The sequence below is a fragment of the Pelodiscus sinensis genome, chromosome 1 (assembly GCF_049634645.1).
Source record: "Pelodiscus sinensis isolate JC-2024 chromosome 1, ASM4963464v1, whole genome shotgun sequence".
In the NCBI taxonomy this organism is placed as follows: domain Eukaryota; kingdom Metazoa; phylum Chordata; order Testudines; family Trionychidae; genus Pelodiscus; species Pelodiscus sinensis.
Window position 1 is genome coordinate 2,083,488 of NC_134711.1, and position 16,131 is coordinate 2,099,618.

At 57.4% G+C, this 16,131-nt stretch overlaps 1 protein-coding gene across 1 annotated transcript; it reads left to right on the forward strand.

The window, feature by feature from the left end:
• Window positions 1-1,941: 1,941 nt before the first annotated feature.
• Window positions 1,942-9,302, forward strand: LOC142827955 (interferon-induced protein with tetratricopeptide repeats 5-like). Its single transcript, XM_075924688.1, has 2 exons — window positions 1,942-2,162; window positions 4,842-9,302. The coding sequence occupies exons 1-2, from the start codon at window positions 2,116-2,118 to the stop codon at window positions 6,184-6,186; spliced, it is 1,392 nt and encodes a 463-aa protein (XP_075780803.1). The 5' UTR covers window positions 1,942-2,115; the 3' UTR covers window positions 6,187-9,302.
• The last annotated feature ends 6,829 nt before the right edge of the window (window positions 9,303-16,131 follow it).

Below are 16,131 nucleotides of genomic sequence, written 5' to 3' on the forward strand. Positions count from 1 at the left end.
CAACCATTTTTGAAGGGGGCCACTTCGTAAGTTTCAGAAGTGGCCGTGGGTGGAGCCAGAAGGGGCGGGGCATTGGCAGAAGGGGTGGAGTTCAGAGTTACCCTACTAGGAGCTTTGCTTGGCCTGGGGACGCTGCCCCTGACTTCTGGCCAATGGAAGGGACCTGGAGCAGAGGGGAGGGTACCAGGGTTGAGTCTCCTCCCAGAGCTGTCTGGGGTGGAGGCTTAGATTTCACATGGCAGGGCTGGCAGCTCCAGGCCCCGCTGCTCAGATGTTGCCTCCCGGGCAGTTCCCAGGAAACGGGCCAGTGGGACCGAGAGCTGTGAGCCCCTGCAATGGCTTCTCTTTAAAGGGCTTGCGCCTGCCGGGCGGCTGTCAGGCTACCCGTGAGCCCTGTAACTAGAAGCAGTTGCAAGGACTCTGGCTCCCAGCCACACGCTGGCGGCGCGGGGAGCTGGAGAGTTACGAGTGTGTCACTCACATTAGCCGGGTAGCCAAGTCGGCGAAGCGCGAGGGAGGCGCCAGGCTGGGTTTGGCCGGGACTGACGTTCGGGTCTGACAGTGACAGGACGAACCCGGCGGAAACAGGCCTGCTTCTGTAATGGCGCTTTTGTGTTAGGGTCAGTGGGTTTGGCTGGTTTTCTGACGGATGTTTGTTATTTCTGGGTTGGCTTGGTTTTTTTCTTATTTCTTTGTTCTGCCTTGCTACGCTGGTTTCGATTATGAATATCTCGTTCCAGTTGATAAGGACTTGCCCTTTTTCTCAGTGCCTCAGCGTTCTGGGATGCCAGTTTGCCCTCTTTTGATGGGCATATTTCATACCTCCCTTTTAGCATCTTTGGTTTGATGGAGGCCTTTGCCCTTATCTGTCCCACATTCCCAACTTTTACACCTTAACAAAGTTACAAACAGAATTTAAAAAAATAAGTTATTACATTATTTCACTACAGTGTATGACAATATTTATTTTAGATATAAACAAATAATAACCATAAAAGTCTTAATCTATTTCTACACTCAAACCATCTTTACAATATTAAAAACCAAGAGAATCTAAATTTATTTCTACTTCAAAACCATATTAAGAAAACATATTAAGAGAATAGCGCTAAAAATAGTAAATAGGAGAGACACACAGAGAGATACACACATGCACACACACAGAGAGATACACACATGAACACACACACATGAACACACAAGGATACATGCACAAATGACCACACACACACAGGCACACACGGACACACACACACACATAAATACACACTGGGATACAAACACACACACATGAATAAACAAAAGACAGGACTATGTAGCACTTTAAAGACTAACAAGATGTTTCATTAAGTGATGAGCTTTCGTGGGCCAGACCCACGTTCTCAGATCAATTTGTGGAAGAAAATTGTCACAACCATAGATACCAAAGGATACAATCAAAAAAAGTGAACACATAAAATTGACAAATCAAATTTTAGAACAGAGTGGGGGTGAGGGGGGAAGGTTAGGAGGGAGAAGGAGGAGGGAGAAAACTTGTTCATCTTGGCCTCTGAGGATAGGACAAGAAGCAATGGGCTTAAACTGCAGCAAGGGAGGTTTAGGTTGGACATGAGGAAAAACTTCCTGCCTGTCAGGGTGGTTAAACACTGGAATAAATTGCCCAGGGAGGTTGTGGAATCCCCATCTATGATATGTGTTCACTTTTTTTGATTGTATCCTTTGGTATATATGGTTGTGACTATTTTCTTCCACTATTTGATCTGAGGAAGTGGGTCTGGCCCACGAAAGCTCATCATCTAATAAACCATCTTGTTAGTCTTGAAAGTGCTGCCTAGTTTTGTCTTTTGTTTCAGCCAGACCGGACTAACAGGCTGCATGTCTATCACTACTCACACGAATAGGCACAGAGACACACCCCGGGACCTGTGTCAGCCCCGGGGCTGCAGCCGACAGCCCAGGCAGGGTGACAGCCGAGCGGAACGCGGAGTTTCACTTTCCTTTCCCCGCTTTCCGCTCGCTTTCCCTTTGCTGACACCCCCTCCCCGGGAAGGGGCAGGGGCGGGGGCGTATAAAGGGCGCCGCGGCCGGGCAGGGGCAGTCCGGAGCCCAGACAGGATGCGGCGCTGGGAGAGGAGCCCTGGCCCCGGGCTGCGCACAGCGAGGTAGGGCCGGGCGCTGGCGGCGGAGGCTTCCCCGAACCCCCGGGCGGAGCATCCCCAGCGCCCAGCGCCCTGGGCCGGGGATCCGGGCCCCCTGGCTCCTTCGCCTCCCCCGGCCCAGCCCGCGGGCTCGCCCTGCTGGGACCCTCTGCCTGCCCCCCCCCCCCCGCCAGCTGGGACCCTCTGCCTGCCCCCCCGCCAGCTGGGACCCTCTGCCTGCCCCCCCCCGCCAGCTGGGACCCTCTGCCTGCCCCCCCCCTCCGCCAGCTGGGACCCTCTGCCTGCCCCCCCCCCGCCAGCTGGCACCCTCTGCCTGCCCCCCCCCACCAGCTGGCACCCTCTGGCTCCCCCCGCCAGCTGGGACCCTCTGCCTGCCCCCCCCCGCCAGCTGGCACCCTCTGCCTGCCCCCCCCCCGCCAGCTGGCACCCTCTGCCTGCCCCCCCGCCAGCTGGCACCCTCTGCCTGCCCCCCCCGCCAGCTGGCACCCTCTGCCTGCCCCCCCCCGCCAGCTGGCACCCTCTGACTCACCCCCGCCAGCTCGCACCCTCTGCCTGCCCCCCTTCTGCCTGCCCCCCCACCAGCTGGCACCCTCTGCCTGCCCCCCCTCTGCCTGCCTCCCCACAAGCTGGCACCCTCTGCCTTCTCCCCCCCCACTGCCAACTGGCACCCTCTGGTTCCCCCCCCCTGCCAGCTGGCACCCTCTAGCTCCCCCCCTGCCAGCTGGCATGCTCTGGCTGCCCCCCTGCCAGCTGGCACCCTCTGCCTGCCCCCCCCACCAGCTGGCACCCTCTGCCTTCTCCCCCCCCCGCCAGCTGGCACCCTCTGGCTGCCCCCCCGCCACCAGTTCGCACCCTCTGGCTCCCCCCCCCCCCCGCCAGCTGGCATCCTCTGGCTCACTCCCCCTCCCTGCCAGCTGGCACCCTCTGCCTACTCCCCGCTGCCAGCTGGCACCCTCTGGCTCCCCCCCCCCCCCGCCAGCTGACATTCCTGCCCTTCCCCCTTCAGCCCCCAGGGCAGCTCCCCCCCCCCCCGATGTTTTACACACAAATGTGTCTGGGGCGGGGATCTCCCCAGCCTGTCACCGCCCCCCTCCCCGCTGCCCTGCACCCTGGCTGGGGGGGGACCTGGGGTCTCTCCCACCCCACAGAGCTGCTGGCTGGGGCAGGGCAGGGGAGGAGGCGGCGGGAGCCCGGGACTCCTGTAACGCCCGGCCCGGAGCTAGGACCAGCCGCCCCCGCGACCGAGCGGAGAGGTGTCACGTTACTGGAATTTGAGGGAAGCAGCCAGATCATGGCTGCACCCATAGGTGGGGGTGCTGGCCCCAACAATGGTATAAAAGGGGGCCATGTGGGGTGTTGAACAGGAGCTCACTGTCTGCTGATCCTGCGAACGCTGGTCACAGGAGTGTAGAATGTCAGTGTGTGGAGTTAGGAACCTGTACTCTGCGTGGATACTGAATATTTCTCTGCATGTGGTTGAGCAGGCTGCAGTCGGGGGGCAGAGAGGACAGGTCCCTTGGCACCCAGCAGTTCAAAGGGGCCCCGGGGCTCCTGGCCACCCTCCCTGCTCCTGCAGCAGCCAGAGCCCCATGCCCCTGAAATCCCCCTGAGCCCCGACGGCTGGACTCCTCCTTTCCCCTGCCTGTCCTCAGGCAACCTGGCCCCTTCTGTACCCCGTGACCGGTGGCGCCTATTGCCCAAGCCGGGGTGATGGCAGCGAGGCCGCTGCTGGGTTTGCTTAGCAGCATTTCCCGTCCTTCCTGCGTCTTCCCGCCCGCCCGGTGCTAGGAGACACCCAGCTGAGACGCTGATTCGATTTTGCCCCCCACTTCTGTCTTGTGTCCCTGCTCCCTGCTATTGCAGCAGCACTTGTACAGCAGCTGGGTGCTCCGGCAGGCGGGACCGGCTGACGTGTGGTGAGGGTGTTGCTGGTGCAGGGGGCCGGGACCTGCCGCAGTTGCATGGCAGGCGGGATGCCTACTCCGGTGGCGGGGGCTTCCACTTGGGCGGGAGGGGGGCAGGGTCTGTTCTTGTGGCTGGGGCTGGGAACGGGTCCTGCCGCACGGCGCGAGTCGGGGCGGAATTCCTGCTCCGGCAGCTGGGAACGTCTCTGTGTTAATACCTTGGGTGCTACGGTGGCACACGTCCAAACCTGCGCTCCTGGTGTACATTTTGGCTTTGATGAACGTGCATCCGATATTGCAATGAGTCAAATATCTTCAGCCCTAACGGCGAATGGCACAACCAACCGAGGTACAGCCAAAAAACGTGCAATGTTCCCATCTCCAGCTCTGGGGTGCAGGGGCATTGAAACCAGTCAATTCACTGTCACCCTTGTAAGCGGTTCCTTCCCCAGGAGAAATTCTCCCGACTACCCGCGCGGAGCTCACCACACACTGCCTGGGCTGCAGGGAGTCGGGTCGCTTTGCAGGGGGGCTTTGTGGGACACAGGAAGTGCTAAGTGGATTCCACAAAGGTTGGGGGAAGCCCATCCACAAAGGCCTCACGCCCGGCGGAGGGGGGCATCAGACACGGCCCTCCAAGCTCCGCGCCAGGTCTGCACTTTGCAATTGGCTCTTAAGCAGACAGAGACCTCGTCCCTCCATAGTCCCCACCCCACGACCTTAGTGTGCTGGGGAAATTCATTCATTCAACGGTGTCTGGTTCCCCCTCTCTCTGCAGCTCCCTGCCGCTGAAGGAGAAGCTGCAGACCCTCCAGTGCCACTTCACCTGGGACTTTGAAATCAGGGACAAGGTGGACGCCGTTCACATCCTCCATACAGTGGCTCTGAGGATTGCCCACACTCCCTACCCGAACCAGGCCGCCTACCTGGCCCTGCAGGCTTATCTCTGCCACCTGCAAGGGCGATATGAGGACGCTCTGCAAAGCCTTAGGGAAGCTGAAGAGTTCCTGGCCAGAGATCACTCAGGTAACGTCCCCCGCCAGGCCCTGGTCATTTACGGGAACTACGCCTGGATCTACTATCACCTGGCCCATTACGACGTGGTGGAGCGTTACCTGGACCAGGTGAGCCAGATCTGCCGCTCCCTGAACAGCCGCTCGCCATACGCAGCTCTGATCCCTGAGGTCCACGCACACAAAGGCTGGTCTCTCCTGGCGGCCGGCTTCCGCCACGGCCAAGAGGCCTCAAAGTGTTTCCAAAGGGCATTGGCAGAAGACGAAGCCAATGGGGAATTTCTTGCTGGGTCGGCAATCGCAGCCTTCGCCTCGTACACTCACTCACGTGATTTTGAATACAAGTCAGATGCCAAAAAGAAGTTGAGCGCCATTATCCAGGAAGAGCCGCAAAACTATGAAGCTAAAATGTATTTAGCCAAGATCCTTGAGAGGTGGGATAGACCCCAGGGAGAAACCCTGGTCGAAGATGTTGTTCGGAATAGCCGGGACCCCGAGGTCCTGAGAAATGCAGCCAAGTTCTTTCAAGGAGAGGTCCCAGAAAAAGCAATTGCTATTCTAGAGCGAGCAATCTCTCTGGACCCCACTTATCACCTCCCTCACTATGACCTGGGTCGTTGCTACAAGGAACAGCTGGCAGTGGCCAACACGGGTAGGAGAGAAGAAATCTTGGCAGCGGCTACAGAGGCCTTCAAGATGGCTGTGCAGAAAGATCCCGCCTTTGTGTTTGCAAAGCTGGCGCTAGCTGAAATGTACGGAGAAAAGACACCTGAGTACCAAGAGGAGATTTACCTCAACCTCCTGAGCGAGGTGTCCACCCTCAGCAAGAGGTGCCAGCAGGCCGTCTACCTTCACTGGGGGGACTTTCTCCTCTACACGCGGGAGTCCCTGCCCGAGGCAGCTGAGATGTACAAAGCCGGCTTCGTCATCGCAGGCACCACCCGGGAGAAAAAAACACTGAGAAATAGGCTGCAAGAGGTGGCAGACGAATTCCGGCAGCGCTCCCAGACCACTGAGGCTGCAGCCATACAGCATGTCCTGGAACGGTACGGAAGTCCCTGGTACAAGAAGAAATCCACCCGTGGCCGGAGCAGGAGACTGTCGATGTAGTGAAAATAGAGGAATCCACCAGCAGCGCGGGACTCCTGCATTTGGAGAGGCCCCCTCACACTGCCCCCTGCTCCACCTCAAGGCTCCACCCCTGCTCATCCTCCTCCCCAGGGCCCCACCCACACTGGCCCCTGCTCCACCTCAAGGCTCCACCCCTGCTCATCCTCCTCCCCAGGGCCCCACCCACACTGCCCCCTGCTCCACCTCAAGGCTCCACCCCTGCTCAGCCTCCTCCCCAGGGCCCCACCCTCACTGCCCCCTGTTCCCCCCCAAGCTCTGCTCCCTCCCTCCCCACCTCGCTATTCTGACCTCTCTGCCTCCTCCGCTCAGGACCCGCCCTGAGGCCTCAGGGTGGCCCTCAGGAAAGGGGGCAGTGTAGGAGGGGTCGTGGGGGGAGACAAGGCACCACAGTCGGGCCTCGGTGGCAGAGCGCGGGGGGGGTCCTCCGCCCGGGCACCCTTTCAGCAGCAGCGATCCAAAGGCAGCACCTGGCCCCGTGTAACGGAGAGGAGATGTTCCTGTGGCCCAGTAATGCTCCCCCTGCTTCCCCTCTGGGTTCCCCGCCCAGCCCTCTTCTCTCAGAGCGGGGTCTGTCCCCTGGCCAGCACTGAACTTTCATTCACAGGTAGACACAGGCACTACGTCCTCCGACTCAGACCGTTGTACCCTCCTGCACCCCAGTGTGTTCCCTCTGCACATTTCCCTGTGCACCCTGATGAGGTCCACCTCTGGTTTCGTGCAACCTGCCGGCAGCCAGGAACACAGACAGTTTCCTCTCCGATGCAATACACACACACACACTCACAGGCACACACATGAGAGACTGTCTTCAGCTACAGGGCGAAAGCTGGCCTCAGTTTCCCACGGCTACTGCGGAAGTAAGGAGACATTCCCCCTTTTCTTCAACAATAGCTGAGACTTCACCCTCTCCCTCTGGGGTTTCAGCATCTCCAGCATCCTATGAACGGGAGGACTCATGTAGGCAGTCCCGCTCCACTGCACCGTCTCCTGGGCCACTGTGCTCGGTTTTCCCATATGGCGGGAAGCCTTGGATGCAAAACTTGGGTCCCAGACCAGCATGTGGAAAACTACTGACCTGCCAAGATGGAGGCCAGATTAGTGGTTTGGTCACATGTCCTGCGGTGTCTCGGCAGCTGCTGCTTACAGGCTGCCCTCAACGTTCGCTGGAAGTTAAGTTCTTCCACGTGCAGTGTCTTTGCTGATGGGCCATTGCCTCGGTCTGGCTTCTTCCCTGTTGCCCTGGAAAGGCTAGCAGGGGCTTGTCAGCAGGAGTGAAATGCAGAGACACGGCCCTGCCTTTAGATACAGCAACGACACACGCCTCCCACCGGGGCAATCAGCAGCAGCAAGTCTGAACTTTTCCAACGACATGTCACATGACCCGGCTTGCATGAAATGCGTCCGAATTGGGCGATAATTACGATATCACAGTGAAGAATACAGCCTGCAGTGCCACGGAGCGGCTGTGTTTTTATTTCATTTACAATAGCAACACCCGAGACACCAGAATGGAATCTGTCGCATCGGGGTGAGCGGCTCACACGGGACCCCCAGAAAAACATCAGGACCGTCGCTAGCAGGGCAGGAATGTCCCAGATTGAGGTGCCTTTGCAAGGGATTGGAACAAATTGAGAAACTGAACAGGAGCAGATGGTAGCACCAAAGAATTCAGAAGGAGCTCAGAGATGAAACTGCGTTACTACTAACTGTGGTCTGTCACGTTCCATTTACATCAGGTTCTGTCCCAGAAGATGTGATGCCCGTTGTAGAAAAGGGGCTGCAGAAGTGATTAGCGATAACCCACCCCAGTGCCAAGCAAAGTGGTTGACGCTATAATAAAGAATAGATTTCTCACACAGGAAAGCAACATTTGCTGCTGAAGAGTCAACTTCTACTTAGATTTCCAGAAAGCCTTTGACAAGGTGTGACGGCGCGTTGGGGGTCCCCCGTCTCCTGCACCCCGAAATGGCACAAACAGACTGCACCAGCCGGTGGAATAGAGGAAGTTTATTGCCTCTCCAGGATACAGCACAGCACAGATGTAATCTGGTCCCAGAGCTGGGCTAGGATGCCTCAGGCCCCCTTGAGATGGGGGAGACTGGGCCCCTAAACTCCAGCCCCTTCCCCTAGGCTCTCCTCCATGCTCTCAGACCGCAACTAACTAACCCTCTTCCAGCCCTGCCCCCCAGCCAGGGCAGCATCCACCTTCCTTTGTTCCTCTCCATGGGGGGTGTCTGGCCACTGGTTGCATAGTGACTCATCCTGTTTTGCTGGGTCGTGGTACCCACGGCAGCCAGTGGGGGTTACCCCAGAGCCAGCAGCATAGAAACCAGCCAGGTACCCCCACTACGTCACACAAGGTCCCTCACCAAAGGCTCTTAAGCAAAGGAAACTGTCATGGGATAGGAGGGCAGATCCTCTCCTGGACTGGTATCCGGTTAAAAGACAGGAAACAAAGGGGAGAAATAAATGGTCAGTTTTCAGAGTGGAGCGAAGTATCCAGTGGTGTCCCCCAGGGCTTCCCGAGTCCTATTCAACTTATTGATAAACGATCTGGAGAAAGGGGTAAATTATGAGGTGGCCAAATTTGCAGATGCTACAAAGCTGCTCAAGATACTAGTTAAGAACAAAGCAGACTGTGAGGAGCGTCCAAAGGATCTCCTGAAACTCAGTGACTGGGCAGCACAATGACAGATGAAATTCAAAGCCGACAAGTGTGAAGTAGTGCACATTGGAAACCATCATCCCAGCTATCCCTATAACGTGATGGGGGTCTAATTTGGCTGTTCCCACTCAAGAGAGAGATCTTGCAGTCCGTGTGGAGAGTGCTCTGAAAACATCCAGGCTGTGTCTAGACTGGCAAGTTTTTCCACAAAATCAGAGGATTTTGCGGAAAAACTTGCCAGCTGTCTACACTGGCCGCTTGAATTTCCGGAAAAGCACTGACGATCTAATGTAAAATCATCAGTGCTTTTGCGGAAATACTATGCTGCTCCCGTTCGGGCAAAAGTCTTGTTCCGAAAGATTTTTGCGCAAAAGGGCCAGTGTAGACAGCTGAGATTTGTTTTGCGCAAAAAAGCCCCGATTGCGAAAATGGCGATCGGGGCTTTTTTGCAGAAAACCACGTCTAGATTGGCCACGGACGCTTTTCCGCAAAAAGTGATTTTGCAGAAAAGCATCCTGCCAATCTAGATGCGCTTTTCCGAAAATACTTTTAACGGAAAACTTTTCCATTAAAAGCATTTCCGGAAAATCATGCCAGTGTAGATGTAGCCCGCCTCCATGTGCGGCAGCGGGCAAAAAAGCAAACAACCTTGGGAATCATTAAGGAAGGGACCCATAGGAAAATACCGTATTGCCTCTGGGTAAATCCACGGTGCTGCCACGTCTCGAATACGGGGTGTAGATGTGGTTGCCGCATCTCACCAATGATACACTGGAACTGGAAAAGATTCAGAAGAGGGCAACAAAAATGACGAGGGGTTTGGAACAGCTGCCGCGTGAGGAGAGATGAATAAAACCCTAACCCGGCAGATTCATACCAGCTCCCCTACCCTGGATGCCGGCCAGACTCCAGGGCAAAGCCACCCGTGCTTATGATGGGTCAGGGCAGTCACCCCGTGCGTTGGGGGGCCCCAAGGCAGCCTGAGGCATTACCTGGGGGCTCTGGCTAGTCCTCAGCTCTGCCACCTCCCGGCTGGTCACCCACTTCACTGAGGGGGCGGGATGTGGAAAAACCCAGCCTGCTCTGTTTCCCCGAGCCACACAGGGGGAGCCTCCATTCGGATAATGTGGGGTCCCCTTTGGGCGCTGCAGGGACCCAGAGGCGGAGCCGGGACCGAGCCATTTGTCCCCCTGAGGGCTACGGGGCCTGAGGAGCCTGCATGTCGCTCCCCCTTCCACCGGGGCGCCCCCTCATTGAATGGGCAAAGGGGGGTTCGCACGGGCTGTACCTGACTGCGGGGCTGGTGGGGAGAAGCCAGCGCCCTCTGCTGACAGCCTGAGAGAACTCCAGCGCCTGGCCCGTTCCTGCCTCCCGCCCAGTCCCTAAAACCAGCCAGCCTGGGGCTGGCCTATGGGCTATGGGGCAGGAATCGATCCCCCTCCCTCCCGTCCCCCAGCGATCTGTGACAACCAGCCATTCCTCTCTCGTCCGGCCCACCCCTCTCCTCCTGCTCCCATCTCCACACGGACCCGGGATCCCCACAGCGGGGACGGAGTGAGCTGTTGTGGAAGCGTCAGGCCCCTCCAGCGCCGGGAGCCTGAGCCCGCAGAGCTTCAAGGCTCCATCCGGCTCAGCCTGGGACCTGCCCCCCCATGGCTAGCAGCTGCACCTGGCTAAGGCTGGCCCCTGGCCATGGGGCGGGGGGTATGCGAGGCAAGAGGAGGCTTTGCCTTCCCAAACCGCCAGCCTGGCCCCGCCCAGACTCCACCCCCAGAGCATCTACTGTCACCGTACCAGGGCGGAGCGTTACTGCCCCAAAGCGCCTGCCCTCCCCATGCTCCTGGCCCGGGGAGGCTGCGACCACCCGCCACCCACCCGCCCTAAAGTACTGGGGAGGGGGGCTCACATGGGTCTGGGTCCTGAGCGAAAGGGCGGGGCTGGGGGCTTGCCTCCCCCACCTCTAACTTCACCCACCGCTCATGCCCACGGCTGTAACCAGAGAGGCCAGGAGCAGACACAGAAAGTGGATTTCACCGCAAGGCACCGTGGTCAGTGCTATGAAAGGGCCGTCCAGGGGGGCAGGAAAGAGGAAGCCAGTCAGGCTAACGGGGGAGAAGAGCCCAGCTGGCTGGGGACGATGGCCAAGGCAGAAGGGACACAAGCATGGGGAGGGGGAGTGGTGCCCACGCACCAGACTAGCGGGCAGCTGGGAACGGAAGGAGAAAGGCAGGAGACTCGCAGGGGCTCAGTGCTCACCTGGGGGAATCGGGGTTTGCAAGGGGCTGGCCCAGACGGCAGGATGGGGCTGGGCGAGGGATCTGTCAGAACGGACCAGTGTTACCTGTCAGCCCTGTGCTCTTGGGGAGCCGGAGAGTGACACTCATGGAAAACCATCCCCTTCCCCCAGGCCTCTGCTTGAATCAGAGGCAAAGCCATGAAAAGGCCGGGGGAGACCCAGCTAACCCCTCCAGACAAGGGGAGTAGAATTAAGGAGACGCCCCGGCCTCATGTGCATTGACGCTAGAACAGAGAGACATCCCCATTGGCATACAGCATGGGGACCAGCTCTTCCAAAGCAGGAACCGCACTGAACTATGGGATACCGAAAGCAGAGACGCACGGCCTGATGGGAAATCTCGGCTCCAGATGCTAATGAACCCAGGCCTGCTCACACCCCAATTAGTCATTATCAGACCAATTCTAGTAACGATCCTATTGACATCCAAATCCTGAAACTGCTTCTTTGCATTGTGAATTCCTTCAAGGAACATCCCCCCTAGCCAAGGGTGCTCAGTCTATTGTCTCACCTCCGTTAACCCTTAAACAAATCCAGTGTCTCTTCGAACCATTGTCCTGTCCCTGTACAAACTCCTACCCTTGCCCCAAGAACAACTGTTCTGATACCTGGATTTAAACTGTATCAGTTCCATTGAGGCTTCTTCATCTCCTGTCTGATCGTGCTGGGGGCTCTGCTCTGCTGGTCTCCTGCCCTCTGGCCCCCGGCTCCCCTCACCATCTGGGAACCCCGCTCAGTGCAAGTGGTGAGGTCTCTCTCTCTACATTTAGATCTATCTCTTCCCGCCCCCTCCCCCCAGCTACCTCTCTCTAGGCATAGCTTCCCGACCCTGCCCTAGGTAAACTGTTCATAGAATCATAGAATAATAGGACTGGAAGGGACCTCAAGAGGTCATCGAGTCCAGCCCCCCGCCCTCAAGGCAGGACCAAGCTCCGTCTACACCATCCCTGACAGATGTCTATCTAACCTGTTCTTAAATATCTCCAGAGAGGGAGATTCCACCACCTCCCTTGGCAATTTATTCCAATATTTGACCACCCTGACAGTTAGGAATTTTTTCCTAATGTCCAATCTAAACCTCCCCTGCTGCACTTTAAGCCCATTACTCCTTGTCCTGTCCTCAGAAACCAAGAGGAACAAATTTTCGCCTTCCTCCTTGTGACACCCTTTTAGATATTTGAAAACCGCTATCATGTCCCCCCTTAATCTTCTTTTTTCCAAACTAAACAAGCCCAGTTCATGAAGCCTGGCTTCATAGGTCATGTTCTCTAAACCTTTAATCATTCTTGTCGCTCTTCTCTGTACCCTTTCCAATTTCTCCACATCTTTCTTGAAATGTGGCGCCCAGAACTGGACACAGTACTCCAGCTGAGGCCTAACTAGTACAGAGTAGAGCGGCAGAATGACTTCACGAGTTTTGCTTACAACACACCTGTTGATACAACCTAGACTCATATTTGCTTTTTTTGCAACAGCATCACACTGTTGGCTCATATTCAACTTGTGGTCCACTATGACCCCTAGATCCCTTTCCGCCATGCTCCTTCCTAGACAGTCGCTTCCCATCTTGTATGTATGGAACTGATTGTTCCTTCCTAAGTGGAGCACTTTGCATTTCTCTTTATTAAACCTCATCCTGTTTACCTCTGACCATTTCTCTAACTTGCTAAGGTCATTTTGAATTATGTCCCTATCCTCCAAAGAAGTTGCAACCCCACCCAGTTTGGTATCATCTGCATACTTAATAAGCGTACTCTCTATCCCAATATCTACATCATTGATGAAGATATTGAACAGTACGGGTCCCAAAACAGACCCTTGAGGAACTCTACTTGTTATCCCTTTCCAGCAGGATTTAGCACCGTTAACAACAACTCTCTGACTACGGTTATCCAGCCAATTATGCACCCACCTTATCGTGGCCCTATCTAAGTTATATTTGCCTAGTTTATCAATAAGAATATCATGCGAGACCGTATCAAATGCCTTACTAAAGTCTAGGTATATGACATCCACCGCTTCTCCCTTATCCACAAGGCTCGTTATCTTATCAAAGAAAGCTATCAGATTAGTTTGGCATGACTTGTTCTTCACAAACACATGCTGGCTATTCGCTATCACTTTATTACCTTCCAAGTGTTTGCATATGATTTCCTTAATTACCTGCTCCATTATCTTCCCTGGGACAGACGTTAAACTGACCGGTCTGTAGTTTCCTGGGTTGTTCTTATTCCCCTTTTTATAGATGGGCACAATATTTGCCCTTTTCCAGTCTTCTGGAATCTCCCCTGTCTGCCATGATTTTTCAAAGATCATAGCTAAAGGCTCAGATACCTCTTCTATCAGCTCCTTGAGTATCCTGGGATGCATTTCATCAGGATCATTTCATTTGGTGTCCTCTAGTCCTTATATTATGGGAACTAATGAATAACTTTTCTTTATTCACCCTCCCCACACCACTCATGATTTTATAGACCTCTATCCTATCCCCCCTCAGTCTCCTCTTTTCCAAACTGAAAAGTCTAGTATACTTTACGTTACGTGTTACGCAGTTAACCCTCAGGGCCAGTGTAGGGGAAGCGGCGCAAGGCGTTGTCAACTACTTCGAAGGAGAATCGGCCCATTTCTTAGCAGAGAACTGGTTAGCACGGGGGCGTAGGCTGCACCGGCGCGGTGCTGGCTCTGAAGGGGTAAATCGCCCTCCGTGGGCCGGGGTGATGCTCCTCCGCTGGCCATGTTCCAGCTGGAGCCGGGATAGAAAAGGGGGCCTAGCGCAGGCCGGCACAGCCCAAGGGCGAGGCGGGGTGCTGCTGGCTCCAGCACGAGCGACGACGCACCCGGACATGGGGGCCAGCCAGACTGCAACATCCAGCAACACCCAGCCCCTGATGTCACGGCGGGTGGAGAACCTGTGGGACCCCCTAGCTGGCTAACCTGAGCCCCCCGACCTAGCTGCCACAAACCCTGAGTCAGTGGCCTGCTGCTGCAGCCACTCTGGAGCCACGCAGCCCTAACGAGGGGGTGGCCATATTGACTCTGGCCACTAGGCTATATTACCCTGAGGTGTAGGGTGGCCAGCTGGACTCAGCCGCAGGGGGATAATGCCCTGCCCTGCCCCCAAAGACAGCAGACTGCCCCAGCCCCGTGCCACACACACGAATACAAACCAGTTCTGCAACTCTGAGGGATCACCGAAAGCGATTCGGTTCTCATGCTGACGTCCCCCTTGTGTGGCCGTTGGCATGCACTGAAATGCGGGTTTCCAACATCCATCTACCCTGGAGCAAAGCCCAGTGGCCCACCCCCCTCGGCGCTGCTTTCCGAGACGCTTTCTCGCGCCCCATGGTGCCACCGGACACACGTCGTGCGTCTCTCCCGGACTCTTCCTCGCCTGAGCAGAATGAAGGGTTGGAAAAGGCTGAGCGACCGCCGGAGTCTGCGTCTGGCACCAGCCACGCTGGGAAGACAGGACGCCGGGCGAGAGGGAGCCCTGGGGCTCTCACCGCTAGCAGTGCGCCAGCCCTGGTGGGGGGCCGGTTCCTGGGGAAGGAGAAATGCGTAGCAAGTATCCAAAGCGGCACAGGGATTGAGGGGTGAGGGGGTCGCCGGGTGAGTCTGTAACTTTAAAAACAAGTGGCCCTGTGACCCCAGAGGGCCTGTCTGCACTGGGGAGTTATTTCGAAATCACGTGGTAGTGCAGACACAGCCTGAGGGACCACGGGACCACTGGCTGGCTTTAGGCACTGGAGTTCTCTCAGGCTGTCAGCAGAGGGCGCTGGCTTCTCCCCACCAGCCCCGAAGTCAGGTACAGCCCGTGCGAACCCCCCTTTGCCCATTCAATGAGGGGGCGCCCCGGTGGAAGGGGGAGCGACATGCAGGCTCCTCAGGCCCCGTAGCCCTCAGGGGGACAAATGGCTCCATCCCGGCTCCGCCTCTGGGTCCCTGCAGCGCCCAAAGGGGACCCCACGTTATCCGAATGGAGGCTGCCCCGGGACGTGCAGCTGGAGTAGCGCTGGCCCGTATCCAGACGGGTACAGGGACTGGGCCCCCCTCCCAGCCGGCAGACACAGCCCCACAGAGTCCATGAAGGGGAGAGGGAAAAAGGGAAAGAAGGACCCGGCTCGCCGAGCCAGCAGGGAGATGCCAACGCTGGATGTCAGCTGGATGGACAGGGTGGACAGGCCAGTGCAAGAGTCAAGGGCCCAGGGCCCAGGGCCCAGCCTCAGTGTGAGCTGGGGCTGTGGGGCAGAGCTAAGGGGAGAGCAGCAGCCAGAGCGGGGCTGGGAGCTGGAGTACTGGGAGCTGGGGCAGCCGGGAGCTGGAGTACCGGGAGCTGGGGCAGCCGGGATCTGGAGTACCGGGAGCTGGAGTACTGGGAGCTGGGGCAGCCGGGAGTTGGGGCAGCTGGGAGCTGGAGTACCGGGAGCTGGGGCAGCCGGGAGGTGGAGTACCGGGAGCTGGGGAAGCCGGGAACTGGAGTACCGGGAGCTGGGGCAGCCGGGAGCTGGAGTACCGGGAGCTGGGGCAGCCTGGAGCTGGAGTACCGGGAGCTGGGGCAGCTGGGAGCTGGAGTACCGGGAGCTGGGGCAGCCGGGAGGTGGAGTACTGGGAGCTGGGGAAGCCGGGAACTGGAGTACCGGGAGATGGGGCAGCCGGGAGCTGGAGTACCGGGAGCTGGGGCAGCCAGGAGCTGGGGCAGCCGGGAGCTGGAGTACTGGGAGCTGGGGCAGCCAGGAGCTGGAGTACCGGGAGCTGGAGTACCAGGAGCTGGGCCAGCCGGGAGCTGGAGTACTGGGAGCTGGGGCAGCCGGGATCTGGAGTACTGGGAGCTGGGGCAGCCGGGATCTGGAGTACCAGGAGCTGGGGCAGCCGGGATCTGGAGTACCGGGAGCTGGGGCAGCCGGGAGCTGGAGTACCGGGAGCTGGGGCAGCCAGGACCTGGAGTACCGGGAGCTGGAGTACC